This window comes from Lithobates pipiens, unplaced genomic scaffold (genome assembly GCF_037356315.1).
Source record: "Lithobates pipiens isolate NorthernLeopardFrog02 unplaced genomic scaffold, aLitPip1_a1.2 Scaffold_25, whole genome shotgun sequence".
NCBI classification, from domain to species: domain Eukaryota; kingdom Metazoa; phylum Chordata; class Amphibia; order Anura; family Ranidae; genus Lithobates; species Lithobates pipiens.
This window is the reverse complement of record NW_027507787.1, coordinates 38,045,819-38,073,798: the sequence shown is the minus strand read 5'-3', so window position 1 is coordinate 38,073,798 and position 27,980 is coordinate 38,045,819. Positions and strand designations below refer to the sequence as shown.

Sequence of the window (27,980 nt, the reverse complement as noted above, 5' to 3'; positions counted from 1 at the left end):
GGCAGAGGGACGGGCATGATCTGTGGGGGGTGGGTATGATCTGTGAGGGGCAGAGGGATGGGCATGATCTTTGGGGGGGGGGGGGGGGGAATGATCTGTGAGGGGCGGAGGGACGGCTATGATCTGTGGGGGGCGAAGGGACGGGCATGATCTGTGGGGGGCGAAGGGACGGGCATGATCTGTGGGGGGGTGGGTATGATTTGTGAGGAGCGGAGGGACAGGCATAATCTGTGAATGACTGGCATGAGGGACGGGCATGATCTGTGCGGGGCGGAGGGATGGACATGATCTGTGGGGGGCGAAGGGACGGGCATGATCTGTGGGGGGCGAAGGGACGGGCATGATCTGTGGGGGGGGGGGGTGGGTATGATTTGTGAGGAGCGGAGGGACAGGCATAATCTGTGAATGACTGGCATGAGGGGCGGAGGGACGGGCATGATCTGTGCGGGGCGGAGGGATGGACATGATCTGTGGGGGGCGAAGGGACGGGCATGATCTGTGGGGGGCGAAGGGACGGGCATGATCTGTGGGGGGGGGGGTGGGTATGATTTGTGAGGAGCGGAGGGACAGGCATAATCTGTGAATGACTGGCATGAGGGGCGGAGGGACGGGCATGATCTGTGTGGGGCGGAGGGACGGGCATGATCTGTGTGGGGCGGAGGGACGGGCATGATCTGTGCTGGGACGGAGGGACGGGCATGATCTGTGCTGGGACGGAGGGACGGGCATGATCTGTGCTGGGACGGAGGGACGGGCATGATCTGTGCTGGGCGGAGGGACGGGCATGATCTGTGCTGGGCGGAGGGACGGGCATGATCTGTGCGGGGCGGAGAGACGGGCATGATCTGTGAGGGGCGGAGGGACGGGCATGATCTGTGCTGGGACGGAGGGACGGGCATGATCTGTGCTGGGCGGAGGGACGGGCATGATCTGTGCTGGGCGGAGGGATGGACATGATCTGTGTGGGGCGGAGGGACGGGCATGATCTGTGTGGGGCGGAGGGACGGGCATGATCTGTGCTGGGACGGAGGGACGGGCATGATCTGTGCTGGGACGGAGGGACGGGCATGATCTGTGCTGGGACGGAGGGACGGGCATGATCTGTGCTGGGCGGAGGGACGGGCATGATCTGTGCTGGGCGGAGGGACGGGCATGATCTGTGCGGGGCGGAGAGACGGGCATGATCTGTGAGGGGCGGAGGGACGGCTATGATCTGTGGGGGGGGGCTGGTATGAACTGTGAGGGATGGGCATGATCTGTGAGGGGCAGAGGGACGGGCATGATCTGTGAGGGACGGGCATGATCTGTGAGGGACGGGCATGATCTGTGCGGGGCGAAGGGGGACGGGCATGATCTGTGCGGGGCGAAGGGGGACGGGCATGATCTGTGCGGGGCGAAGGGACGGGCATGATCTGTGCGGGGCGAAGGGACGGGTCGGGCATGATCTGTGCGGGGCGGAGGGACGGGCATGATCTGTGGGGGGGTGGGTATGATATGTGAGGAGCGGAGGGACAGGCATGATCTGTGAATGACTGGCATGAGGGGCCGAGGGATGGGCATGATCTGTGGGGGCGAAGGGACGGGCATGATCTGTGGGGGGCGGGGACGGGTATGATCTGTGGGGGGGCGGAGGGACAGCATGATCGCCGAATGACTGGCATGAGGGGCGGAGAGATGGGCATGATCTGTGCTGGGCGGAGGGACGGGCATGATCTGTGCTGGGCGGAGGGACGGGCATGATCTGTGCTGGGCGGAGGGACGGGCATGATCTGTGCGGGGCGGAGGGAAGGGCATGATCTGTGAGGGGCGGAGGAACAGCTATGATCTGTGGGGGGGCTGGTATGAACTGTGAGGGATGGGCATGATCTGTGTGGGGCAGAGTGACGGGCATGATCTGTGAGGGATGGGCATGATCTGTGAGGGGCGAAGGGACGGGCATGATCTGTGCGGGGCGAAGGGATGGGCATGATCTGTGCGGGGCGGAGGGACGGGCATGATCTGTGGGGGGGTGGGTATGATTTGTGAGGAGCGGAGGGACAGGCATGATCTGTGAATGACTGGCATGAGGGGCCGAGGGACGGCATGATCTGTGGGGGGCGGGGGCAGGTATGATCTGTGTGGGGCGGAGGGACAGCATGATCGGCGAAGGGACGGGCATGATCTGTGAGGGGCGAAGGGACGGGCATGATCTGTGGGGGGCGAAGGGAGGGGCATGATCTGTGGGGGGGCGAAGGGACGGGCATGATCTGTGGGGGGGCGAAGGGACGGGCATGATCTGTGGGGGGGCGAAGGGACGGGCATGATCTGTGGGGGGGGGGGGCGAAGGGACGGGCATGATCTGTGGGGGGGGGGGGCGAAGGGACGGGCATGATCTGTGGGGGGGGGCGAAGGGACGGGCATGATCTGTGGGGGGGGCGAAGGGACGGGCATGATCTGTGGGGGGGGCGAAGGGACGGGCATGATCTGTGGGGGGGGGCGAAGGGACGGGCATGATCTGTGGGGGGGGGCGAAGGGACGGGCATGATCTGTGGGGGGGGGGCGAAGGGACGGGCATGATCTGTGGGGGGGGGGGCGAAGGGACGGGCATGATCTGTGGGGGGGGGGCGAAGGGACGGGCATGATCTGTGGGGGGGGGGCGAAGGGACGGGCATGATCTGTGGGGGGGGGGCGAAGGGACGGGCATGATCTGTGGGGGGGGGGCGAAGGGACGGGCATGATCTGTGGGGGGGGGGCGAAGGGACGGGCATGATCTGTGGGGGGGGGGGGCGAAGGGACGGGCATGATCTGTGGGGGGGGGGGGGGGGGCGAAGGGACGGGCATGATCTGTGGGGGGGGGGGCGAAGGGACGGGCATGATCTGTGGGGGGGGGCGAAGGGACGGGCATGATCTGTGGGGGGGGGGCGAAGGGACGGGCATGATCTGTGGGGGGGGGGGCGAAGGGACGGGCATGATCTGTGGGGGGGGGGGCGAAGGGACGGGCATGATCTGTGGGGGGGGGGCGAAGGGACGGGCATGATCTGTGGGGGGGGGGCGAAGGGACGGGCATGATCTGTGGGGGGGGGGGGCGAAGGGACGGGCATGATCTGTGGGGGGGGGGGGGGCGAAGGGACGGGCATGATCTGTGGGGGGGGGGGGGGCGAAGGGACGGGCATGATCTGTGGGGGGGGGGGGGGGCGAAGGGACGGGCATGATCTGTGGGGGGGGGGGGCGAAGGGACGGGCATGATCTGTGGGGGGGGGGTGAAGGGACGGGCATGATCGGCGAATGACTGGCATGAGGGGCGGAGGGATGGGCATGATCTGTGAGAGACGGGTATGATCTGTGTGGGGCGGAGGGACGGGCATGATCAGCGAATAACTGGCATGAGGGGTGGAGGGACGGGTATGATCTGTGAGGATGGGTATGATCTATGAGGATGGGTATGAAGGCAGTACACAGCGCACAGCTGATTGCCATGTCCTGTCTCTACCATCATGACTCTTCTGTATGTCTACCATTAGGATAAGAATCGGCTATTCCGCCCAGAACTGTAATGTTGGGATGGTAGAGACGGACAGTCAGTCCTCCATGGGTGAGGTCCATGTAACCACTGTGCTCGTTATAAGGGGCTTGTCTTCTGAAAAGTTATCCATGTTGGATCGCTCTCCGGAGGGTGGTGTAGCAGCAGCTGGCAGGCTTTCAGGAGGTTCTACTGCTGACACCTGTTTTTTTTTGTTTGTTTCAACAGGATATCATTGCAGGACTGTGCCGTAACTGCAAGACAAGCATGGTACTGCCCCATTAATCACATAGGGCGAGTCTCGCAGGCAGTGCCACCCATCAAAACTCTGCGGCTTGAGTTAAAAACGCAGCAGCTCCACCTATAATCTCTTTTGGGCAGGATAAACTTCTTCCTGCATTACGGTCCATTCAAACCGTGCTGATCTTGTGTTTTACCTTAACGCACAAACTTGCGGACCGCCCACCTGCAGTGTACTGTGGATGGATGCCCTGTATAGGCACAGCAACTTATTGATACATCTCTGCCTGCCTGTTTCCAGGTTTAGGGCACATGCATGCCCTGCTGTGATTATACACAGGGAGTCTGTCAGCAGGTCCTGGCCAATGGTTCATGTTGCAGGACACATTCTATCAGATGTTACAGCAGTTGTGCCAAATCACATGGTGCACAATGTGATAATTGCTTTGAACATCTGAGCTTGTGTGCCAAAACAATGAAGCACTTGTGCCAATGATGTTATTTAAAATGAATGCAATTACCAGAGTGGTGTATATACTGTACTGATTAGGAGTGGGGATGGAAAAAATGTAGGAAGATTTTTGGACATAAACATAGCACAACACGGTTTGTGTGTGTTTATTATCTCTTTAAATGATAACTTCAGAAATTGTGTAACAACCTCCTTATAATATGATCCACCATCACAGGTCCTTCTTTTCCATGGGTTCCCATAGAAGCCCTCTCATGCCCTCCCCCGATCCATTGAAGCCTTACTATGCATCCCTAGTAAATTGCACCCTCCCATTTCATGCCCTTTGTTATACTTGCTTGCCGTTTGGGACAGACCAAGAACTAGTTTGCTTCTGCTCATTCATCTTTGGCACCTATTCTAAATAATCTGGAATTCATCCCAGGTTTACTACCATAGCAGTGCCATTGGTGGAAACGCCCGGGCTTTCTTTGAATTGGAGATTTTTTTGAAGGGCCCCTGTTCAACTATTCTGGTACAACATCTCCCTCAGTCTGTGGCTCCATTGCAAGATCTCCCCTTGTGGAGTTTCATTGATCATGAGAACGCTTAAGAATCAGCCCAGAACTACATGGGGGAATCTGGTCAATGATCTCAAGGCAGCTGGGACCATAGTCACCAAGAAAACAATTGGTAACACGCTACGCCGCAAAGGACTGAAATCCGGCAGTGCCCGGAAGGTTCCCCTGCTCAAGAAAGCACATGTACAGGCCCATCTGAAGTTTGCTAATGAACATCTGAATCCATCGAAGGAGAACTGGGTGAAAATGTTGTGGTCAGATGAGACCAAATAGGAGCTTTTTGCCATCAACTCAACTTGCCGTGTTTGGAGGAGGAATGCTGCCTATGATGCCAAGAATACCATCCCCACTGTCAAACATGGAGGTGGAAACATTATGCTTTGGGGGGTGTCTTTCTGCTAAGTTCACCGCATCAAAGGGATGATGGAAGGGGCCATGCACCATCAAATCTTGGGTGAGAACCTCCTTCCCTCAGCCAGGGCATTTAAAATGGGTCATGGATGGGTATTCCAGCAGGACAATGACCCAAAACACACAGCCAAGGCAACAAAGGAGTGGCTCAAGAAACAGCACATTAAGGTCCTGGAGTGGTCTAGCCAGTCTCCAGACCTTAATTCCATAGAAAATATGTGGAGGGAGCTGAAGGTTCGAGTTACCAAATGTCAGTCTCGACACATTAATGACCTTGGAGGGGATCTGCAAAGAGGAGAGGGACAAATTCCCTCCCAGAGATGTGTGCAAACCTGGCGGCCAACTATAAGAAACGTCCAACCTCTGTGATTGCCAACAAGGCTTTTGCCACCAAGTCGTGTTTTTGTGAAGGGGTCAAATACTTATTTCATTTATTAAAATACATTTTATAACTTTTTTTGAAATGCATTTTTTTTTCTGGATTTTTTTTGTTCTGTCTCTCACTGTTAAAATGAACCTACCATCAAAATTATAGACTGATTTCTTTTTCAGTGGGCAAACGTACAAAATCAGTGGGGAATCAAATACTCCCCACCCCCCTCACTGTAGGCACCTCGCTTGAGCCCTCTGATTAGCAGGAACTCGCCAATGATATATCTAAAATATCTGTAAACTCCACCTTAATAGAATAAAACTTTGTTAAGATGGTACTTGGTGCTCATCAGAGCAAACTGCTTTAGATGGTGAGGCCAAATAGGCACCCTGTACCACATGTGGTGGCAATGCCCTGAAGTATCTAGTTCTGGAGAAGAATTTTTAATCTTATCCAATCGGTTATGGGAATTTTGTGTCCTTAAAGAGGAGGTCCACCCTAAAGTGGACCTTCCGCTCATCGGAACCCTCCCCCCCTCCGGCGACACAATTGGCACCTTTCAGGGGGGAGGGGGGTGCAGGTACCTGTACAGCACAGGTATCTGCACCCACTTCCGGGATAGCTCTCTGCGGAAAGGGGCGTACATTACGCCCCTTTCCGAAGGTCCCCCGCTGCCTGCTGGGAAACACACGGATCCCAGAGGCAGCGGGTCCATTCTTATTGCGCAGCGCGACTCACGCATGCGCAGTAGGGAACCGGGAAATGAAGCCGAAAGGCTCCACTTCCTGATTCCCATACCCAAGATGGCGGCGGCAGCACCCGAGAGACGATCGAGAGATCGGCTTCGGGTGCCGACATCGCGGGCGCGCTGGACAGGTAAGTGTCACTATTTTAAAAGTCAGCAGCTGCAGTATTTGTAGCTGCTGGCTTTAAAAAAAAAAAAAAAAACGCGGACTCCCGCTTTAAATCCCCAGAAACTGACATTCGGATAAAGACCAAACAATTAATTTATATGATCTTAGCAGCTAGAATAGCTATTGTAAGTTGTTGGAGCCAGACTATAGAGCAGTGATGGTGAACCTTGGCACCCCAGATGTTTTGGAACTACATTTCCCATGATGCTCCACTACAGTGCAGAGTGCCAGAGCATCATGGGAAATGTAGTTCCAAAACATCTGGGGTGCCAAGGTTCACCATCACTGCTATAGAGGCTCTTGACTATGTAAAACTATACTATAAATCTATACTGGATTTTGAGCAACATAAGCTCACTCTTCTCCCTTTTTTTTAAAAAGGATTATATAAAAAAAAAACTTAATAAGCCACATAATCATTTCAATCAATGTGAATTACAGTGCTCCATATACATAAAGGACAAAAAACATTTATGACAAAGCAGAGTCCAACAAAATGTGAATAACACCACCGTTCAAAAGATGTTCCAGTTCTCTGTGCAAAAAGTCCATGCAGTGCTCTTCACCTGTACACCAAGCTGCTTACCAGAGCAACAGACCCCACATTTACAGAGGTCTAAGAGCACTTAAAGAGGAAGTAAACCCTGATGGGTTTACTTCCTCTTTCATTCCCTGCAAAGGTAAAGCATAATGGACTACTATGCATTGCATAGCAGTCCATTATGTGTCACTTAGCTGACACAGGAGTCAGCGAAGTCACCGCTGTCCCCTGTAGTCCGGTGCATCCATCTTCTCGGTGGGTCTCGCTGCTCCACCGCTGTCATTCGGCGAAGCCGCGATGACGTCACTCCCACGCATGTGCACGGGAGCCGCCACTCGCGGCATGCGCCGTAGACAGCAGTGCCTGTCTTTCGGCAAATATCTTTCTTGTACCTACAGGTAAGCCTTAATCTAGGCTTACCTGTAGGTCAAAGTTGGTTGTAAGGGTTTACAACCACTTTAATAGTTTCCACATCAGTTGCGGACTATTATCTAAAATTGGATATTTCCCAGTTAAAGCATCAACACTCAGTAATGCTCAGGATGAAATGCAGAACAGAGCTCCATGGTGTAGTATCACAAACGCCAATTTATTTAAAGAGACTAGGTACTCCTAAACATTAAAAATCATACAGCATATCACAGAAACGCTCCGCTCTCTCCGGCTGGCATGCCTCTGGGTATATGGGTGTTTCCAGAATTTCAGGGTGACCATCGAAGGAGCATTGATTGTATAAGCAAAGATTTCCTGAATGTGTTGGGCTCTATATCATTTGAAGTGCAGAATGATGTATGCTCTTCGTTCTGTTGACAACATTACTTTACTTCCTAGATTGTGTTGAGGCATTAAAAGAGTGGTAGAGGAAAGGTAACAAAAATGGAGGGGAAGAGGAAATAAGATCCCTCCCCTCCCTTCCTCCAAAACCAGTACAACACATTACATAGAAGATGGGTTCAAGATACAGTCCTCTGTAAGGATGCTAGAGGAGTTTGGTCTACATAGACGAACCAAGGCCTGCAGATTTGCTAGTATTTCTCATGCTGTTCCATCTGTTGAATTTCTGTGGGCATAGCAAGCCATTGTGGGAAGTGAACTTTGTTTCCACGTTGCTGGATGCATGCTTTGGCAGCTTTAAAATGGTAGTAAACTCCACTGAGCAGCAGCCGCTGACATCACTGACGCATGCGCTCCGAAGGAACGGCATACCTGTGCTGTACCTTCAGAACTGTGTGCCGCGGCCAAGACTCCCACACGTGGGAGTGTGGTCACTGTGGCTTGGCCTGTCAGACAGCTGGAATCCGCGAACCTGGAAGGAAGACCTGGTGAAGATGGAAGCCTCTGCAACTGCCTACTAGCACATTATAATATTGCCTTGCAGGGTGAAACTTTCCCTAGACTTTACCATCGCTTTAAGAAAGTATTTGTGAGCTTTCATATTTTCTAATGTGGAACTTTACACATAACCTTGCTAAAAGTGCTTTAGCAAGGAACATACATTCCACAATAATAATTATGCTACAAAAATGTGTGTGTGCTGTAAAATGTCCCCAGCATTGCTCCTGTTTCTTCTTCCCATAGACTGTCATTTTGGTCAAGCCCAGAGCCCTTAGTAGCAGGCTTTTAGTGGTTCTGATTTTTGTCACAATGACTAGAGAACAGCTCAGGCTGTGCATTACTGGATTTTAAAGTGTCTCTTCACCTTTTTGGCATTCTTCCCTCCTCTCCACTAGGACAGTAGGCTACAGTGTGTCGTGTATTGTGTTGATGACCTCTTAAGTTTTTAATGTGCTCCTTCTAGTTCCAGGTCCCTGAAGAAAATAATCCCCAGGACTAAACTGTGCAGAGGCTTGTATAACCGATACTGTGTGTTGGATGTAAAGGAGGTGCATGGACTCCGAGAAGAGAAACATCTCATTATTACAGCCAGTCAGGAAGGGGAGGATACAGAGCTCTGCATTCTCAAGGATGACTGGTACATCTGCCTAAATATATGCTATCATTTTATACCAAACATTCTGTAAGCTTTCCTATTTAATGTTTATTTTTCTCACAGGTTTGAACTTCTTGTAAAGCCTGGTGACCTAATTCATCTCGAGGGTGACTGTATACAGAATACATGGATGATAGGCAGGGACTATGGCTACCTTATTTTAAACCCTGATCTGCTCATATCAGGTACCAGCATAGCCAATGCCATACGATGTTTGAGAAGATCGGTGCTAAGTGAAAAATTCAAGGTTGATCGTTTATTTCTTTTTTTTTTTCTTTTTTTTTTATTAAATAGTTTCACTATTTAATGATTTTGATATATGTTTGCATCTTTTAATAATGGTTTGCAGGCTTCTGATAAAGGATCACGGCAAATGCTGATTGGTACAATGTTACACGACATTTTCCAAAAAGCAACTACACGGGGATTTGGTGGTGACGTTTTGCAAAAGCTTGCTCTTCAAACTGTACATGTACCGAAATATCTGAAAGAAATGTAAGTAAACTTCATCCTTTATTTTCTACACTGCACAGAGGGCCTTGTATAGTAGTGGCTTGCTCATGCAATTCCAGTTATACTTTTTTTTACCACTGGAAATAGGAGTCTGGTTGTTCTAATTTGCACATCTCTTGCAGAAGCGTTCACACAAAATAGAAAAAAACAACCAAATTGAGAAGATTTCATAAATATATACATATTTTCTGTAGCAGTGTTTTTTTGTATAGGGGGATTTTGCCTTGTGAATGAAATGGACTAGCAAGTATGCTGTCAATTCCTGGTCTGTTGTCTGCTGTTTGATTCAAGTATTTTTTTTCTTTGTTTTTTTCTTTCTTTCTATTCTCAGGTACCAACTGAATTTAAGCCAAGCCGATATAATGCAAGAAGTTGGTGAATATCTTCCATCTTTTGAAAAGTGGGCAAGGGACTCTGTGATGCCTACCCATCAACAAGTGGGGGCACTAAACCTGTAAGCTACTCAACTGGCATGTTCTTACTTTTGTTATTGAATTGTTTAAACAGGTTCTATATCATGCAGCCATAGCATCAATAATTAAGATGTTTGTCTTTCTTAAAGCGGTGCTTCACCTAAGGCTCCATTCACACAGGGGCAACACGACTTGTAGGCGACTTGAGTGAGGCAACTTGTACACGACTTGAGTTAAGATCACAGCGCGACTTGGGACGACTTCAACACGACTTGTGATGACTTCAACCTGACTTGGGACGACTTACAAGTCGCCCCAGGCCAGGCGACTTTTGCCGTGGCCAAGCAGAGAATGAGCTCAAGGGGGAACTCCACGCCAAATTTCTGCAAAAAAATTTGGCGTGGGTTCCCCCTCCGAGAGCATACCAGGCCCTTAGGTCTGGTATGGATTCCAAGGGGAACCCCCTACGCCGAAAAAACGGCGTGGGGGTCCCCCCCAGATCCACACCAGACCCTTATCCGAGCACGCTACCCGGCCGGCCAGGAAAGGGGGTGGGGACGAGCGTGCGCCCCCCCACCCCAAAGCACCTTGTCCCCATGTTGATGAGGACAAGGGCATCTTCCCGACAACCCTGGCCGTTGGTCACATGGGTTGATGTCACATGGTAAGGGGGCGGGGGTCACCATGTGACATCAACCCATGTGACCAACCCATGTGACATCAACCCATTGTCCCTATATAAGTGGCAGCGGAGCGCGTCCCTGGCATTGCGGCCGGAGAGCTCGTCGAGTCAACATCTCCAGGAGAAGAAGAAGGAGAAGAACGGAAGGCGGCGACGGCGGCGACAGAAGACCGGGCCACCGCCTGTAAAAGAGCTATAAGAAGGCGCGGTGGCCCGGCAGAAGAACCGAAGAGGGGGACAAGACCCCCGAAGTCGGGAGAAGAGACCGGCGGCGAGGAAGAAAGCCGGACTCCTCCGCTAGCAAAAGAGCTACAAGAAGATAGCGGAGGAGTCCGGCGAGAAGACCCCCGAAGACGGAAGACCCCCGGAGCTGTGCAATAAAATATTTTAACCCTGTGTTGTGTTTTTTTTTTGTACTTTATTTCACAGGTGAATGGGTAGGGGTACATTGTACCCCATACTCATTCACATAGGGTGGGGGGCCGGTATCCGGGGGCCCCCTTATTAAAGGGGGCTCGCGGATTCCGATAAGCCCCCCGCCCGCAGACCCCGACAACCAATGGCCAGGGTTGTCGGGAAGAGGCCCTTGTCCTCATCAACATGGGGACAAGGTGCTTTGGGGTGGGGGGGCGCATGCCCCCCCCTCCCCCAAGGCACCCCCCCATGTTGAGGGCACGCGGCCTGGTACGGCTCAGGAGGGGGGGGGGCCGCCCGCTCGTCCCCACCCCCCTTCCTGGCCGGCCGGGTAGCGTGCTCGGATAAGGATCTGGGGGGGACCCCACGCAGTTTTTTCGGCGTAGGGGGTTCCCCTTGGAATCCATACCAGACCTAAGGGCCTGGTATGCTCTCGGAGGGGGAAATTTTTTTGCAGAAATTTGTCGTGGAGTTCCCTCTTGAGAGCTGATAATTCTGTCAAAGTCGCCTCCGTATAGACGGAGATCCGACTTGGAGGCGATCTCCATTGAAATCAATGGGTACCGGTCGCCTACAAGTCGGATAGAAGTAGTACAGGAACCTTTTCTGAAGTCGGAGCGACTTCAGTAGTGTGCATTAAGACGGCTCTCATTCACTTACATTGCTTTTTAAATGTTGTCCGACCTGAGGCGACTAGGGGCGACCTGAAGTCGGATCAGGAGTTGCCCCTGTGTGAATGGACTCTAAAAGGGGAAGTTCTGCTTTAAGTCCTCCTCTTTCTAAAAAAGTTGAGTAGGCTATGTGGGTACCTCATCCTATGGATATTTGAGAGATAGAGCTGATATGATGGACTTTAATGGTACCAGTAAGTGTATAAACAAAATACTAGATGTCTATTACAAAGTGTTAAAAATATTTTAGAGATATAAAATCATTAGAAAAATACTCAGGTATCAATGAATTAGAGAGCTCTGTTATTACAAATTTAAGAGGTCGACACATTTCACATCTTTTCTTCTTCAGGACCTTATATTCTTGACTTAAAACAGAGCTCCTGTTCAAAAACGGAGACGAACACATAACGTATTTATTGGCGTATAACACATACCCCAAATTTAGGAGGGAAGTTTAAGGAAAAAAAACGTACATTTAAATGCCCATCAATGCAGCCTTGTCAGTGTCCATCTGCAGCCTTGCCAATCATTGCAGAATGATCAGTGTCCATCTGCAGCCTTGCCTAGTGTCATCTGCGGCATGATCGTTTATTAGAAACCGCTTTAAAATTACCATCCCCGAGATACAGAGCCTGTGTACTCAGTTGTACTCGGCTCCTCTGGACTTGTCTCGCAGTCCCACCCAGTTCTGCCCCTTTGGCCCAGCTCCTATGATGGACATAACACAGGTCCAATGGTGGGACTGGGTGCGACTGAGCAGAGCCGAGTACGCAGTACACCCGCAAATATTGACGTGCCAAGTGTCGTGGGAGAGCGATCCAACAACCAGTGTATTTAAACAATAAATTAATCAAAACCGTCAGAAGATCATGTGATTTATTCTGAAAATGCCAGTAAGCGTGGAATTAATGAGACATGGGTTTGTAGGCTGACCATAATAATATAGTATCTTACAAAAGGATGGAGTCCTAATTGTAAACGGAAGGAAAACGGGTTGGCATCAGCCACACACCAGAAAACGGAGGACCCTGCAGTTACTCCATCAACAAAGTCCCTAAATAAATCATACCCAATATATAATCAATGCTCCAAAGATAATAAAGATAGGGTTACTATCCCTACTAGAACACGGAAACAGACAAAAAGAATAGTAGCATGTATATAAAGATATTACTTAACCACTAGGCTTCCGCGATATAGCCGAAAGACGGCTACAGTTTGGAACTCCAATTGCTGGGAGGGTGTCGTCCTGTTTACTTCCGCGATGCGCATGCGCGCTTCGGGGAATTTCTGTTTTTGAATTTCTGTGTTGGCCGTGTCCCTTGGACACAGCCAATCACAGATCGTGCTAAGTGGCCAATCACAATAGCCATTTAGCACTCGATCTGAGTGTTCAATGAGAGATGATCTTATATGTAAACATATGAGATCATCTCTCATTACTGGCTCTCCCTCTTCGCACAGAGACTGCGTGGGAGGAGGGAGTGCGAACGGCTGCAGCGGGAGTGTAAGAGAAAAAAATAAAAAGCGAAAAAGTGCAATCTGTCCCCAGTGCCACATTGGTGCCATATATCATCAGTGCCACGTGTCATTAGTGCCACGTATTAGTTCCAACTGTCCTCAGTGTTGCGTGTCATGAGTGCCACGTATTGGTGCCATCTGTCATCAGTGCCACATGTCATTGTCCTGGTGCTCCAGGGCCTTCAAAAGTGTAATAGGTAGTCAACAAGTTAGATGTGTCATTTATGCTCCTAAAACACCTGATGGTGCTCCCTGCATGTTGGGCGCCTCTAAGTGGCCAGGCTGTGAAAAAGTCCCACACATGTGGTATCGTAATACTCAGGAGAAATAGCAGAATGTATTTTGGGGTGTCATTTGTGGTATACACATGCCATGTGAGAGAAGTAACCTATTACAATGACAATTTTGTGGAGGAAAAAAACAATCTTCATTTTGCAAAGAATTGTGGAAAAAATAACAACGTCAAAAACCTCACCATGCATCTTACTATTTTTAACTTGCTAAATACCTTGGAATGTCTACTTTCAAAACAGGGGTCAAATGAGATAGACCACCAGTATATCAGGTGTGATCAATGATATACATTTTTTTTTTTGATTTGCACCACAGCTTGTAGACTCTCTAACTTTCACAAAGACCAAATAATTTCCACTAATTTGGGTTATTTTTACCAAAGATACATAGCAGTATAAATTGTGGCCAAAATGAAGAAAAATTAATAATTTGCAAAATGTTATCACAGAAAAAGAAAAATGCATTTTTTTTCAAAATTTTCGGTCTTTTTTCATTTATAGCGCAAAAAATAAAAAACCCAGAGGTGATCAAATACCACCAAAAGAAAGCTCTATTTGTATGAAAAAAGGACAAAAAAATCATTTGGATACAATATTACATGACTGAGTAATTGTCATTCAAAGTGTGAGAGCACTGAAAGCTGAAAATTTGGTCTGGTCACGAGGGTTTAAGTGCCTGGTGGTCAAGTGGTTAATAGTGCTGTTCAACATGAAGTTGCTCACTCACTTGTAAGGACAAAGTAAGAGGTATATTCTGCAGCTAATACAAAGTTGCATAATAAGGATACTCATACTAATATTTGATAAGTGTATATGAGTTCTAGTGTAAACAAGATTCACTGAAAACAGGGTATAACAGTGTGGCATATTAAACTCTACGCCCTACTGATATTGTTGTATAGCCAATATCTTCTGCCTCATCTTCCATCCACATTCATCATCCAAAGGATCTAAGAAATACATAATTGCATATCTAGTGAGTTGAAATCAGCTCATGTAATAAGCATAGCCGTCTGTCCATTGACACAACCTCAGACTTGCCTATGTCTCCCATCAGCAAGCACAACACCAGTCACCAAGCCCTACAATCAAGACTGATTATATAGCCGGTTTAGGCCCCAAAATGGTGTCCTAATTAATATGAAATGCAGGTGAAATAATGGGATAATTTATTATGTGAGCTGATTTCAACCTACTAGATATGCAATTATGTATTCCTTACATCCTTTGGATGGTGAAAGTGGATGGAAGGTGAGGCAGGAGATATTGGTTAGACAGCAAAATCAGTAGGGTGTATAGTTTCATATGCCACCAGTCAGATGTTAAGTGGCCACGCTAATCTTGTTTTCCCTAAAACTCCTATAAACACTTGTTGAATGTTAGTATGGGTCTTCTTATTATGCAACTTTGTATTATCTCCAGAATATACCACTTATTATTTTTAACCCTTTTGTAATAGACAGCTAGTATTGATTTTTGTTTATATGTCCCTTACTGGTAACGTTAAAGTTCATTATATCAGTCGTCCTCTTCCTGTTATTAAAAGTCAGAAGCTACAGTATTAGTAGCTGCTGACTTATTCTTTTGTCTAGAGTGGAGAGCTGCTTTAAGAACAATCTGTACTGTCTGTCATCAACCAGTTAGACTTAGATTTCCATTTTGTCATTTTCTAGTGCAGGTTTCTAAGCGGTTATAAGGGTTTAGTGCTTCCTATGTAAGGTGCTTTGATAAGTGAGGCAGATTGTGCTGTAAACACTGGTTGGAAATCTTTACCATCCCAGAGCCCTGCTCAGTCGTTTTTGTTTCTATAACAACTACCTGTATGGTTAGTGTTACTGAGACAAAAATGACTGTCATGCTGATTTCATTCACCACTTTTGATGAATTTCTGTTAGAAAGCTGGAAGAATTATCAGTGAAATACAAGGGCACTCATTGGGGCCCTCACAGTTCGTTAAGAACTACAAGCTGTCTGCCACAGTGGCAGACAGCTGTGTAGGTGGTTCCCTTACAGAGCTGCTACATTTTAAAACGTGACAATGGGTGTGGGGAGAAGATCCCTTGCCTGCTGTCACAGTGGAAGAGATGAGGGGGTGAGCGGAGCATGAGCTTGAACATGTTCCAAATGTAAATTTAGCCTTTCTCAAAAGACCCATGTGAGAGGAACCATTCATGAATAAATGTTTTTTTATATTTTTATCAAGACATTCCTGTGACACTTGTTAACAGAGTGCATTTGTATAACCATATATACATTGGTTCCATGTGTTACAGAAATGTCTTCATATAAATAAAAACATTATTAATAATAGTTCCTCTCACACAGATATTTTTTTAATTGGATATACTGGGTGGGATTCTACTGTGAAAATGTACCCAAACAAGACAATAGTGTCCCCTAAGCATTAATAAAAAATAAAAGACCAAGGTGCTGTCCAAGATGACAGGATTGTAGACCTACACAAGGCTGGAATGGGCTACAAGACCATTGCCAAGCAGCTTGGTGAGAGTTGGTGTGAGTGAGTGAGAGGTAACAGTTGGGGTGATTATTCGCAGATGGAAAAAACACAAAATAACTGTCTATCTCCCATGGTCTGGGGCTCCATGCAAGACCTTGTGGAGTTTCAATGATCATGAGAACGATGAGGAATCTGCCCAGAACTACACAGCAGAATCTTGTCAATCTCAAGGCAGCTGGGACCATATTCACCAAAAAAACAATTGGTAACACACTACGCAGTGAAGGGCTGAAATCCTTCAGCGCCTGTAAGGCCCCCCTGCTCAAGAAAGCACATGTACAGGCCTGTCTGAAGTTTGCTAATGAACTTCTGAATGATTCAGAGGAGAACTGGGTAAAAGTGTTTTGGTTAGATGAGGCCAAAATGGAGCTCTTTGGCATCAGCTCAACTTGCCGTGTTTGGAGGGGGGTGGGGAATGCCGCCTATGGCCCCAAGAATACCATCCCCACCCTAAAACATGGAGGTGGGGACAGGACAACTTCACCGCATCAAAGGGACAATGGACATCAAATCTGCAAGTAGAGGAGAGCCGATTGGCTGCTCTCCTGACAGGGGTGTCTGCGCTGATTATCATTGCAGCCCCCCCCCCTGTTTTGCCCACTTCAGACCACCAGTACCACCAGGGATTGCCACCACTGATGCCAATCTGTGCCCAAAATCTATGCCAGTCAGGGGCCAGTAATAATGCCTGCCAGTGCCTCCTTACCAGTGATGCCCATTAATGCCATCTATTGGTGTCCAGTGCCACCCATCAATGCCCACCTAGTAGTGCCCATATCAGTGCTGCATATTAGTGCCCATCATCAGTGATAACCTCATTGGTGCCGCCTTGTCAGTGCTGCCTCATTAATGCCCATCAGTGAAGGAGAAAATGTACTAATTTATAATATTTTATAACAAAGAAAAACTTTTTCTGTCATTTTGTGCAACAAGTAAAAAAAATAAAAACCCCAGCGGTGATCAAATACCGCCAAAAGAAAGCTCTGTTTGTGGGGGGAAAAAAATTATAAAAATTTGTTTTGGTACTCTGTACTATGACCACACAATTGCCATTCAAAGTGCGACAGCGCTGAAAATTGGCCTGGGCAGGTAGGAGGGAAAGTGCCTGGTATTGAAGTGGTAATCCCATTAAAAAATATGTGGAAGGAGCTGAAGTTTCGTGTTACCAAACGTCAGCCTCAAAACCTTAATGACTTGGAGAGATCTGTAAAGAGGAGTGGGACAAAATCCCTCCTGAGATGTGTGCAGACCTGGTGGCCAACTACCAGAAATGTCTGACCTCTGTGATTGCCAACAAGAGTTTTGCCACCAAGTCATGTTTTGCAAAGGGGTCAAATACTAATTTCTCTAATTAAAGCGGGTTTCCACCGAAAAAAAAAAAAAAAAATCCTTTAAATGTCAGCAGCCACAAATACTTTTTTAAAATAAGGACACTTACCTGTCCAGGGGCTCGCAGTGTCCTCACCCGAAGCCGACCCATCCCTCGGCCCCTGGGTAGAGGGGCCAGCATCTTCAGTAAGGGAAACAGGAAGTTAAGCATGGCGGCTTCACATCCGGGTTCCCTACTGCGCATGTGCGAGTCGCGCTGCATGTTCTGACTGGTCCTCTGCAGATTCTGTGGCGATCTATTGCTGGAAGTGGGAGCAGATACCTGTATTGGACAGGTATCTGCTCCCCCTGAAAAGTGCCAAATATGAGACCGGAGGGGGGGAGGAACCGGATAAACGGAAGTTCCATTTTTATTTTTATTTTTTTTGGGGGGGTGGAATTCTGCTTTAAAATGCATATCAATTAATAACTTTTTTTTCTGTCTCTCACTGTTAAAATAAACCTACAATTAAAATTCTAGACTGATCATTTCTTAGTGGGCAAACATACAAAATCAGCATGGGGACCAAATACTTTTTTTTCCCTCACTTTATTGTGTGTTTATATATTTACTTATCACATTGCGACCCTTCTCTCTCTCTCTCTGCTTATTACCACCTCCCTCTGAGGTGGAGAAGCGGGGAGGAGAATAATTTTACATAATTTTCATTGCACCTTATTAAACTGATTCTTTTGAGTATACTTTTTTTTTTTTTTTTTTTTTACTGTGCTACAATGAGAAGAGCATAGCATCTCCACTCCATTGCATCTTATTAAAATGCTGCACAGTGGAGATAAGCTACGATAGTCACTGTCTTGACTCTTCTTAGTTTAATAAACATACACCTTAGATGGGATGTAGCACGCAATATTTCTTTACATTGGATCTTATTACAACAAAGCCTTTTATCCTTTTGTAATAGTTTTTTTTTCCAGTCATCTTCCAGGACGGCACACCTGAGAGAGATGACTGGTCCATCTGACAGGAAAAACAATCAACAACAAGTTTAAAAGTTCCCACCCCTCCCTCGGACCCTCAGTTCTTGATTGCGTTTCCCACAAGTGGCAGCGAAACCAAGTTTCTTCCATTTTTTTATTTTTTAACTGGAAGGGTCTGGGACCTTTTTCCTCTAAATCCTTCCCCAGGCTTTGAGACTCAAGCAGACAGGGGGTCTGCAGTAGTCTCAAGGTCGGACGCTAGGAATTGCAGGCTCACAAGACAGGGGAGTTGTCTTGGATAGCGCTGCCTCCCGTCTGTTTGCTCCTTAAAGGGGGGACCTTTTTAGAGAGGGGTCAGGGACCCCTTGTTCCTTTAAACCCTTTCCCCCCAGGCTGGGCCACTCAAGTAGGCTGGGAGCCTGCGATAGTCCCAGAGAGGTCACAGAATTTTGGGGACCCTCGGGGGGGGGGGTTGGCTCTTCTTGCCTTGTTGCAGGAAGAGTTTTTACAGGCTGCATAGGCAGGGGAGTTGTCTTTTGCAGCGCTGCTCCCCGTTCGTACTGTTTTTGCAGACTGCTGAAGTGCTATAGTAAATAAACCCCTATGTGTCTTTGATTTGTTGGACTTGGCAATATGCACTTATCTTCACACTGAAAAATATGTTTGGCCCCTCCTTTACCTTAGGGCACTGCTGGCCTCCCGGGTTGCGTTGGTGGAGAGCGGTGAGTTTTCACTCCCTCCGCAGTGCAGCGGTGGCTGGATACGAGCGGCGTGCGTTCCAGCGTCACTGCGCATGCCTGGAAGTCCGTTGCGCCATCCGACGTCACTTCCGGGCGACGGACTTCTTGAAAGATGGCGCCAACCACCAGGACAAGATGCTGTAGCTAGTGCAGTGGAAAGCACCCAGACACCACGGACAGGGCTGGAGACGGATTGGCCGCAGATCCAGACCCTTGATCACAGCACTTAGGCAGCAAACAGGAGGGGGCGCTCAGGACAGCACCCGGTCCAGTTTAGCGATCCTGCGGGGCAGCAGAGACGCCATGGACATGAAAGGGGCATCTGAGCAGACAACCAGTGAGATCGCCACAGGGGGTGAGTGATCCACTGTATATGGTAGGAGCAGGGTACTCTAAGATAGACCCCCCCTTCTCCTTTAGGACGTATGTAGCTAACTGGGACTTTTTTGTCTCCAGTGACCCAAGATTCTGCCCAGGGGTAAGCCAGTAGGTCCAAGGGAAAGGCTACGTTTAAGTCCCGGCGTTGTGGGTATTGTAACTCTAAGCTGCCACAAGACCACAGCAAGCCCTTTTGCGAGAAGTGCATTTTTAAGCTTGCTGGCAAGGAGACCCCTCAGGTAGTGAAGGAGTGTCGTGCCTTACAGTCAGAGATGTTAGCCACCCTCCAGTCCTTCCGTACCACACTTGAGAAAGGTCGGGATGAGGGCCCCTCTGGGAGAGATACCCCTCTTTCACAGGAAGACTTATCCACGTCTTACACGGAAGGTTCCCAGGACCAGGTCTCCTTTCTATCTGAGGTGGAGGAAGGTCAGGTCCCAGATTTCAGTACTGGGGAGGAGGATTCGGACTAGGATAGCCAGGGGGGGGGGGGGTTAAGCCTGGGGGTCTCTTGTTCTCGGCAGAGGACATGGAGGGCTTATTAAAAGCCATTTATGCCTCGGAGGATATACAAGTACCCTCTGCTCAGGTATCAGTCCAGGATAGGGTGTATAGAGGCCTAGGAAAGTTACAGGCCAGAACCTTTCCTGTTCACCAGTCCCGGAAGGATATAATCCTCAGGGAATGGAAAGAGCCTGAGCGTAAGCTTCTTAGGCTAAAGGCCTGAAAGAGAAGGTGTCCTTTTAAGGACGAGGAGGAAGAAAAGTTTTTTTAAGACTCCTTGTTTGGACGCAGCCCTAGCACAGGTGTCCAAAAGGTCCGATCTGTCCTTTTTGAAGATTCAGGAAGCATTCAGGACCAAATGGACAAGAAGTCTGAGATTTTACTCAGGAGGGCTTGGGAGGCAAATGCGGCGGCAATGGCTCCCGCCCTAGCCTCGGCCTGTGTAGCCAGAAATGCAGATGCGTGGCTTGACCGATTAATGGAACACTTCTCGCGTAGCAAAGAGGCTAAAGAAATTGTAGACTCGCTGGAGGTAATCAGCAGAGCAGTAGCATATGTGGCAGATGCAGCAGTGGAGACTGTCAGAACCACAGCCAAGTCAGCGGCACTTCTAAACTCCGCTAGGAGGGCTCTATGGGTAAAGACCTGGGATGGGGACTTCACCTCTAAGTCTCGTCTGTGCGGGATTCCCTTTGAGGGCTCCCTGCTCTTTGGTTCGGGTTTGGATCAGGTCCTCTCCCGGTCCACAGAGAGGGGAAAGAAATTCCCGGTGAAGCCTAAAAAAGAAAAGGGCAATAGATTTTTTTTCATGGCCCCCAGTCAAAAGGTCAACATAAGGGGAGAAGTGACCAGAGGAAGAAGTGGGGTCTTGGAAAGGGAAAGGAAAAAAGTGCGATCCTTTGTTCCGGTTCTTCCCATAAGGAAGCCAAATGACGCCACTGCAAAGTTGGGCGCAAGGCTCTGCAGGTTCCTTTCCGAATGGGAGAAGGTTACGCAGAGTCCATATATTTTAAGCCTCTTAAGTGAGGGGTACAGACTAGAGTTTCAGCTGTCCCCTCAACAGAATTTTCGTGTCGCCTTTCTCCCCAGGGACCCTACCAAGGCGGAGGGTCTGCTGGGAAGTATACGAGAGCTGGCAGGGCAAGACGCTATTGCCCCGGTGCCAGCCAGTCAGTTGGCCCAGGGCTTTTACTCTCACGTTTTCGTGGTTCCGAATCCCTCGGGCAAGTTTCGGTTGATAATAAATTTAAGAGGACTCAACCGTTACTTTTCATTCTGAACTTTTTGTGTAATAAGTATCTATTCTGTAAGGAGACATCTTCAGGCAGGAGTTTTTATGGTCACTCTGGACCTGAAAGACGCATATTTACATATACCCATTGCTCCAGAACACCAGAAATACCTACGCTTCGCAATACGCATGCAGCAGAAGGTAGAACACTAGCAATTCAGGGCACTCCCCTTTGGACTGGCGGCCAGTCCAAGGGTTTTCACAAAGGTAATGGCCGGGCTGGTAGTGTACCTGCATCTCCAGGGAATAGGTTTGATACCCTACCTGGACGATTTACTGGTCTATAGTGTGGATCAGGCGCAGACTTTGAGAGACAGGGACACGGTGCTACGGACCCTGGAGACCTTGGGTTAGATGGTCAGCCGGGAAAAGTCCTCGCTGACTCCATCTGTCCAAGCTTTATCTGGGCTACCTGATAGACTCACAGGCACAGAAGGTGTTCTTACCAGCAGAAAAGGTAGCGAAAGTCCAGGGTGCAGTTATCACCCTCCTCGAAGGGGGGGAAGCCTCTCTGAGGTATATCATGAGACTGCTGGGTCTCATGACCTCTTGTATACCGGCAGTGACTTGGGCGCAGCTCCATTCTCGACAGCTCCAAGCCTTCCTTCTTGCCTCTTGGGGAGGAAGTAAAGAAGCACTGGAGAGAAGAGTCTCTCACAGAAGAGGTCTCCCCCCCCTCTCTACGGTGGTGGCTCGACTCAGACAGTCTGTCGAGGGGTCGCCCTTGGTCCCAGATAGACCCGCTGGTCCTAACCACGGACACCAGCGCCTGGGGTTGGGGGGCAGTAGGCAAGGCGCTAAGCTTCTTCCAGAAGCAGTTTCAGGGCAGAGAGGTACAGGTCCTCTTGGACAACCTGGTCACGGTTGCCTACCTGAACCACCAAGGGGGGACAAGGTCAGGCAGGCTGAGGAAGTTAGTGCAGCAGATCCTAGAAGAAGCGGAAGGGAGGATCCTTTCACTTTCAGCGTTACATATAAAAGGGTCGTTCAATCTTCAGGCAGATTTACTAAGCAGACAACCCATCCTTCAGGGAGAATGTGGGTTGAACAAAGAGGTTTTTGCTGGGCATTTCGGCAGGCCAGAAGTAGATTTATTCGCTTCCCGGAGGAATGCGAAAGTCTGCAGATTTTTCTCCCTCTACAAGGAACAGGGGGCAGAGGGGGTAGACGCCTTTGTACAGATGTGGGATTTCAGGCTGGCTTATGCCTTTCCCCCACTAGCGCTCATTCCCAGGGTTCTGCAGAAGTTGGCTCAGTCGAGGACAGACCTGGTGCTGATAGCACCCTGGTGGCCGAAGAGGGTTTGGTTCCCCACCATTCAGAACCGCTCAGTAGCTCCCCCGCTGTGCCTGCCGGTACAACGAGACCTGCTCATCTAAGGTCCAGTCTTTCACCCCGACCCGGACCGTCTCTCTCTGACAGCATGGCTCTTGAGAGGGAAATCCTCCGTGACGGGTTGCTCGGAGAGAGTGATAGATACTCTTCTCCTCAGTAGAAAGGGAGTCACCAGGAGAATTTATGCAAAAGTCTGGAAAGTTTTCTCCCATTGGTTGCAGTCTAAGGAGGGGGCTCTCCAGATGATACCTACCATCCTAGATTTTCTTCAAGAGGGGGTGAATCAGGGATTGGCAGTTAGCACTCTCAAGGTCCAGGTGGCAGCCCTGTCAGTGTTTTTTGACAGGAGGCTAGGACAAGAACCCCTGATAAAAAGATTTCTGTTGGCCAGGGAAAGGGTAGTTCCAGTCAGGTCAGTCAGTTGCCCTCCATGGGACCTATCCCTGGTGTTAGATGCCCTAACAAAAGGGCCCTTTGAGCCGGTGGCTCAAATTTCTATTAGACTATTATCATTTAAGTTTGCCTTCCTTCTGGCTATTACCACGGCCAGAAGGGTTGGTGATATACAGGCTCTTTCGACTAAGGAGCCATTTTTGCGTATCCTAGAGGATAGGGTAATCCTCAGTCAGGATCCCCTTTATTTGCCAAAAGTAGCTTCGGAGTTTCACAGAACACAAGAGATTATTCTCCCGTCCTTCTGCCTGAATCCTAAGAATAAGGAAGAGGAAAGGTTCCATCTCTTAGATGTCAGGCGCTGTCTCCTAGTTTACTTAGAGAGAGTAAGAGAATTTAGGAGATCCAGTCACTTACTAATCACCTTCTCAGGGAAGAGAAAGGGTCTGCAAGCTTCTAAGCCAACAATAGCGAGATGGATCAGATAGACCATAACTATAGCTTATGGGCAGGCAGGTAAGCCAGTACCAACCCACCTTAAGGCGCACTCAACCAGGTCCCTGGTGACCTGGGCAGAAAGGGCAGGCGCCTCAATCGACCAGATCTGCAGGGCAGCAACATGGACGAGCCACAAGACATTTCTGAGGCACTACAGAGTGGAGCTGTTGTCCCCTCAGGACTTGGCATTTGGCAGGAAGGTCCTACAAGCGGTTGTCCCGCCCTAAGGTAGGCCTGAACTTCTTGATCATCGTCTCAGGTGTGCCGTCCTGGAAGATGACTGGAGAAAATGACCAGTTACACTTACCGGTAACTGGTTTTCTAGGAAATCTTCCAGGACGGCAGGCCTACTTCCCTACCCTTGTTTTGTTGGTGTGGTGTATTCACTCCTCACAGAATGTTCCCTCTGACACTGGTGTGGGCTTTTTCCTTTGGGGTCCGAGGGAGGGGTGGGAACATTTAAACTTGTTGTTGATTGTGTTTCCTGTCAGGTGGACCAGTCATCACTCTCAGGTGTGCTGTCCTGGAAGATTTCCTAGAAAACCCGTTACCGGTAAGTGTAACTGGTCATTTTTGCTAATGACTTTGCAGTTGTAGCTGTTTTTAAAATTATAGATGAGTGTCTTGTGTATGAGAGATGTATGTCCCTTTTATGTATCAGTGTAATATGTTGGTTAAATTCTAGATCAGCTGGTGGAACTGCAGCTCAAGTGTCTGAGTTTCTGGACATTGAAGAAAACATTTGGTCACCAAGATTTGGCTTGAAAGGTAAAATTGATGTAACGGCCAAAGTAAAAATACACCAGAAAACAAAAAGCCAGTTGAAAACCATGCCTCTGGAGTTGAAAACCGGCAAGGAGTCAAATTCCATTGAGCACAGGAGTCAGGTGAGGTGTGTGTGTGTGTGTGTGTGTGTGTGTGTGTGTGTGTGTGTGTTTTTTTTTTTTTTTTTTCTCATCTCCAGCTTATGTAGTGTGAATATACTGTATTTAAAGTGGAACTTTATGTACAAAACCAAAATGGGTGAACAGGCAGTGTTTTTAATGCAAAAGAGACATACTTTTTGTCTCTTCCGCATTCAAATGATTCACCTGCCTGTTTCCCCCCCATACATTGTGCTGCGCATGCGCAGCACACTGCACAAATTCAGCAATACCAAATCTGACTGCATGCCTGCGCATTTGTGGGAGTGACATTCTATCGGCCTGGCCAATGAAAATAGCCAGCGCTCGATACCTGGAAGTCACTCACGCATGTGTGGGAGTGACATCAGATTGGCCCGGCCAACGAAAGGGGCTGGTGCCTGATACCCAGAAGCTGGCCGCTAGAAGATGTCAGTGGCCGGTGGGGAGCTACAGGAAGCTGCATCACTAGAGCTGAGTTGAGTATAGTGCCGCTTTAAAGACTTCATTATGTTTTATTGTCGCTTTTGTTTTGTTTTTTCAACTGCATACTGCCATGCACTTGGCCAATGAGTTTCTGTGTCCATTAACCGATTTCTGACCGGCTCACACAGATATACTGCAGCAGAATGGCTCCCCTGGGCGAAATCCTGTACGGGTACGTCCATTCCTTTAGCGGCCACCAGAGGTCACGCACACGCCCCTGCATGGCAGGGACCCGATGGGCGTGGCTGGTGGGCGCGATCGCGTACACGAGCGCAAGCACAGGGATCCATCTGCAGACTATACCTCCAGCCACAGGTCTTCACCAAGGTAATGAATTTGGGATGGGACTAGAGCAAATAATAGAGTACAAATACGGTGACATTGTTGTGGCAGGTGGGACTTATAGCCTTTTTACCTTTTCAGATTCCTGAGTGATGCAGGTGGAGCCACACACTGAATTCTAAATTAAAATAATGACAAGCCAGCAGGGGATGCGGACTCTGACAATATTTCATGTTACACCCTAAACTGGATATAACATCAAACATGGTCAGAAACGTGTACAAGCCTAAGGTTTTTCCTATAGGTCAAGTGCTTCATTTGATCACATCAAATGTCAACCTTTTTGTATCTGAGCAACTGACTGAATCCAGTGAACTAAAAAATTAATTAAAAAAGCGGGCAAAAGCTATTAGTATTGATCCAACCCACCCAGGTTACAGTGTGTTTGTCCCATTGCCATCAGGGAAAAGATATAGGATACTTAAAACTTACACTAATCGCTTAAAGCATATTTTTTTTCCTTAGGGCCGTATTGTCCATCAGGTACAGTGTTTTAGGAATTTTATGTGGAATTCTAATCTTTTATTTATTTTTAAATAACATTTTATATTTTAATAGATATGTGGGCATGTGCTAGGAGTATGTATGTGTGGTTTTGTTGAAGTATTTTATTGCTGCTGTAAAGAGTACCCAGAAAAATGTTGTTGTATGTATACAATGACAATAAAGAAGGATGACTGAGGCACATAAACTGACCAAGGTATCATGGTATATCTAACTTTTAAAGTGGTTGTAACCCTAAAAAAAAAACAAAAAAAAAAAAACTCCTGTTCCTTTAAAAATGATATATAGCACAGTGCTTGTGCTGTGTAATTTGTCCTATTGTATGATGTGAAATACCTGGTTGATCTTGCCTGTTCCTGTGTGTACTGACCACGGTAATCATGACTGATAATCCATGATACCTTGGTCAGTTTATGTGCCTCAGTCATCCTACTCTCTGCTGGGGAGTCTATCCCTCTCCCCTTCCTGCCTTTTAGCTCAGTAGTCTGTGTGAGCGGATCTCCTCCTCTCCTGAAGCTATTCCTGTAATGTATTAAAATGGCTGGCATTGCCTCTGTTTTAGGCAGATATAAAGCACTGTGTCAGTTTAAAAAAATATATATATTCCTAAATACTTTCTTGCACAGCTCCGCTGTGCGGTCACGTGGTCTACCTCTGCTGGCCGGCTGATGTCAGAAGGGAATCTCAGCCCCTCCTGCTGCTCTCCTTAGATCTTTAGATCGCTTTTATATCTGCCTTAAACCGAGGGAATGCCAGCGATTTCAACTAGCGACTTAACCTCTTCAAGTTTATCTGCTTGTTGTATTGCAATGAGCCAGGGGAACTAAAAAGTATAACTGAGGTTATGAGCTAAACAGACATTAGCATCAACTTATAAAGCCTTGTGAGGTATTCAACCTAAAGGTCAAAAATTTTCAAATATTTATGCAAGCACTCTATCTCATTACACACAGCAGTGTGTGATCATTAGACAGTCTTGATACTATCATTCATTTAGTCTTTCTCAATTTTTGTGACAGGTTATTCTATATACTTTACTTAGTCAGGAAAGAAGAGAGGATCCTGAGTCTGGTCTACTCTTATATCTGAAGACTGGAAACATGTACACAGTACCTGCAAATCATCTAGATAAAAGAGGTGTGTGACACAACACTGGGAGAAATGTATTGTGAATGGGAGACTCCCCAGTATTTGTATGTATGCCTTTTTTTTAGATCATAATATTTTTAGTCACGTTTTAGTATCATACAGGTAACTTGAATAGGCAAAAGTTGCAGCACGTATAAATATTTAAAACACAAGGGGCGGATAATGCAAGCTTGATTGCAGTCGGGATCAGTAGATTACTACAAACAAGTGCCCAATCATGGTAATTTGTGGATTACAACCTATATGCATCAGATATGAGCAGTTACCTTAGACCAGGGGTCTCAGACTGGCAGCCCTCCAGCTGTTATGAAACTACAAGTCCCATCATTCCTCTGCCTGTGGGAGTAGTGCTTGTAACTGTCAGCCTTGCAATGCCTCTTGGGACTTGTAGTTTCACAACAGCTGGAGGGCCGCCAGATTGAGACCCCTGCCTTAGACTGACAGTCTAATCGTAGCAGGAGATATTTGAACTCTCTGATCTAATGGCTCAAATTTAATTCTGCCCAAATATTCAGACAAAGAAGTAGTAAGAGGGAAAAGAAATGAGCTAAAGGAAAAAGTGTAGCGAAAAGGAGAAATTTACCAGAACTGGTAGAGAGTATGCTCCCCACGTATAAAGTTTTAAAGTGAATTTATAAACATTTCTTGAGATAATGTGGATTCTAGTTGTGATTTAAGATTGATGCGCTGTAGCAAAAATATATAACATGAAAGTCTAACTCTTTCGCTGCTGGAAGCCACTTTTGTGTATTTTACACAATTTAAAAAAAAATATTTTAGCCCTACAACCCACAAACATATATTTCCTGAAAGTAGACACCCTAAAGAATAAAATAGTTGTAGTTCTATTTTTTTTTATCTTACACAATATGTCTATGGCCAGCTTAAAAGTGAAGTTTGGGATTTTTTTTTTTTTTATATATACCATAATCATACTTGCCTAGATGGATGCCGCATCGGTTTGATGCTGCATCTGTCCCCCGGCGCCTCTTCACTGAGAATTAAGCCACCGATGGCTCGGTTCTCTCACCTCCCCAAGCAGAGGTCAATCAGCATCTCTCCTGCTCTGCTCCTCCATGCTAACTGGAGCGCTGAGCTGTGAAGGGGCAGGGAACGGCCGTCT

General features: G+C 47.9%; 1 protein-coding gene across 1 annotated transcript in view; it reads left to right on the top strand.

Moving 5' to 3' along the window:
• The window catches only part of DNA2 (DNA replication helicase/nuclease 2), a 55,033-nt gene that overhangs the window by 438 nt on the left and 26,615 nt on the right, over positions 1–27,980 (top strand). The window contains exons 2-7 of the mRNA XM_077454267.1: positions 8,809–8,982; positions 9,064–9,247; positions 9,350–9,495; positions 9,845–9,967; positions 24,160–24,361; positions 26,728–26,845. Coding sequence (XP_077310393.1) covers positions 8,809–8,982; positions 9,064–9,247; positions 9,350–9,495; positions 9,845–9,967; positions 24,160–24,361; positions 26,728–26,845 — 947 coding nt within the window. The remainder of the gene's footprint in view (positions 1–8,808; positions 8,983–9,063; positions 9,248–9,349; positions 9,496–9,844; positions 9,968–24,159; positions 24,362–26,727; positions 26,846–27,980) is intronic.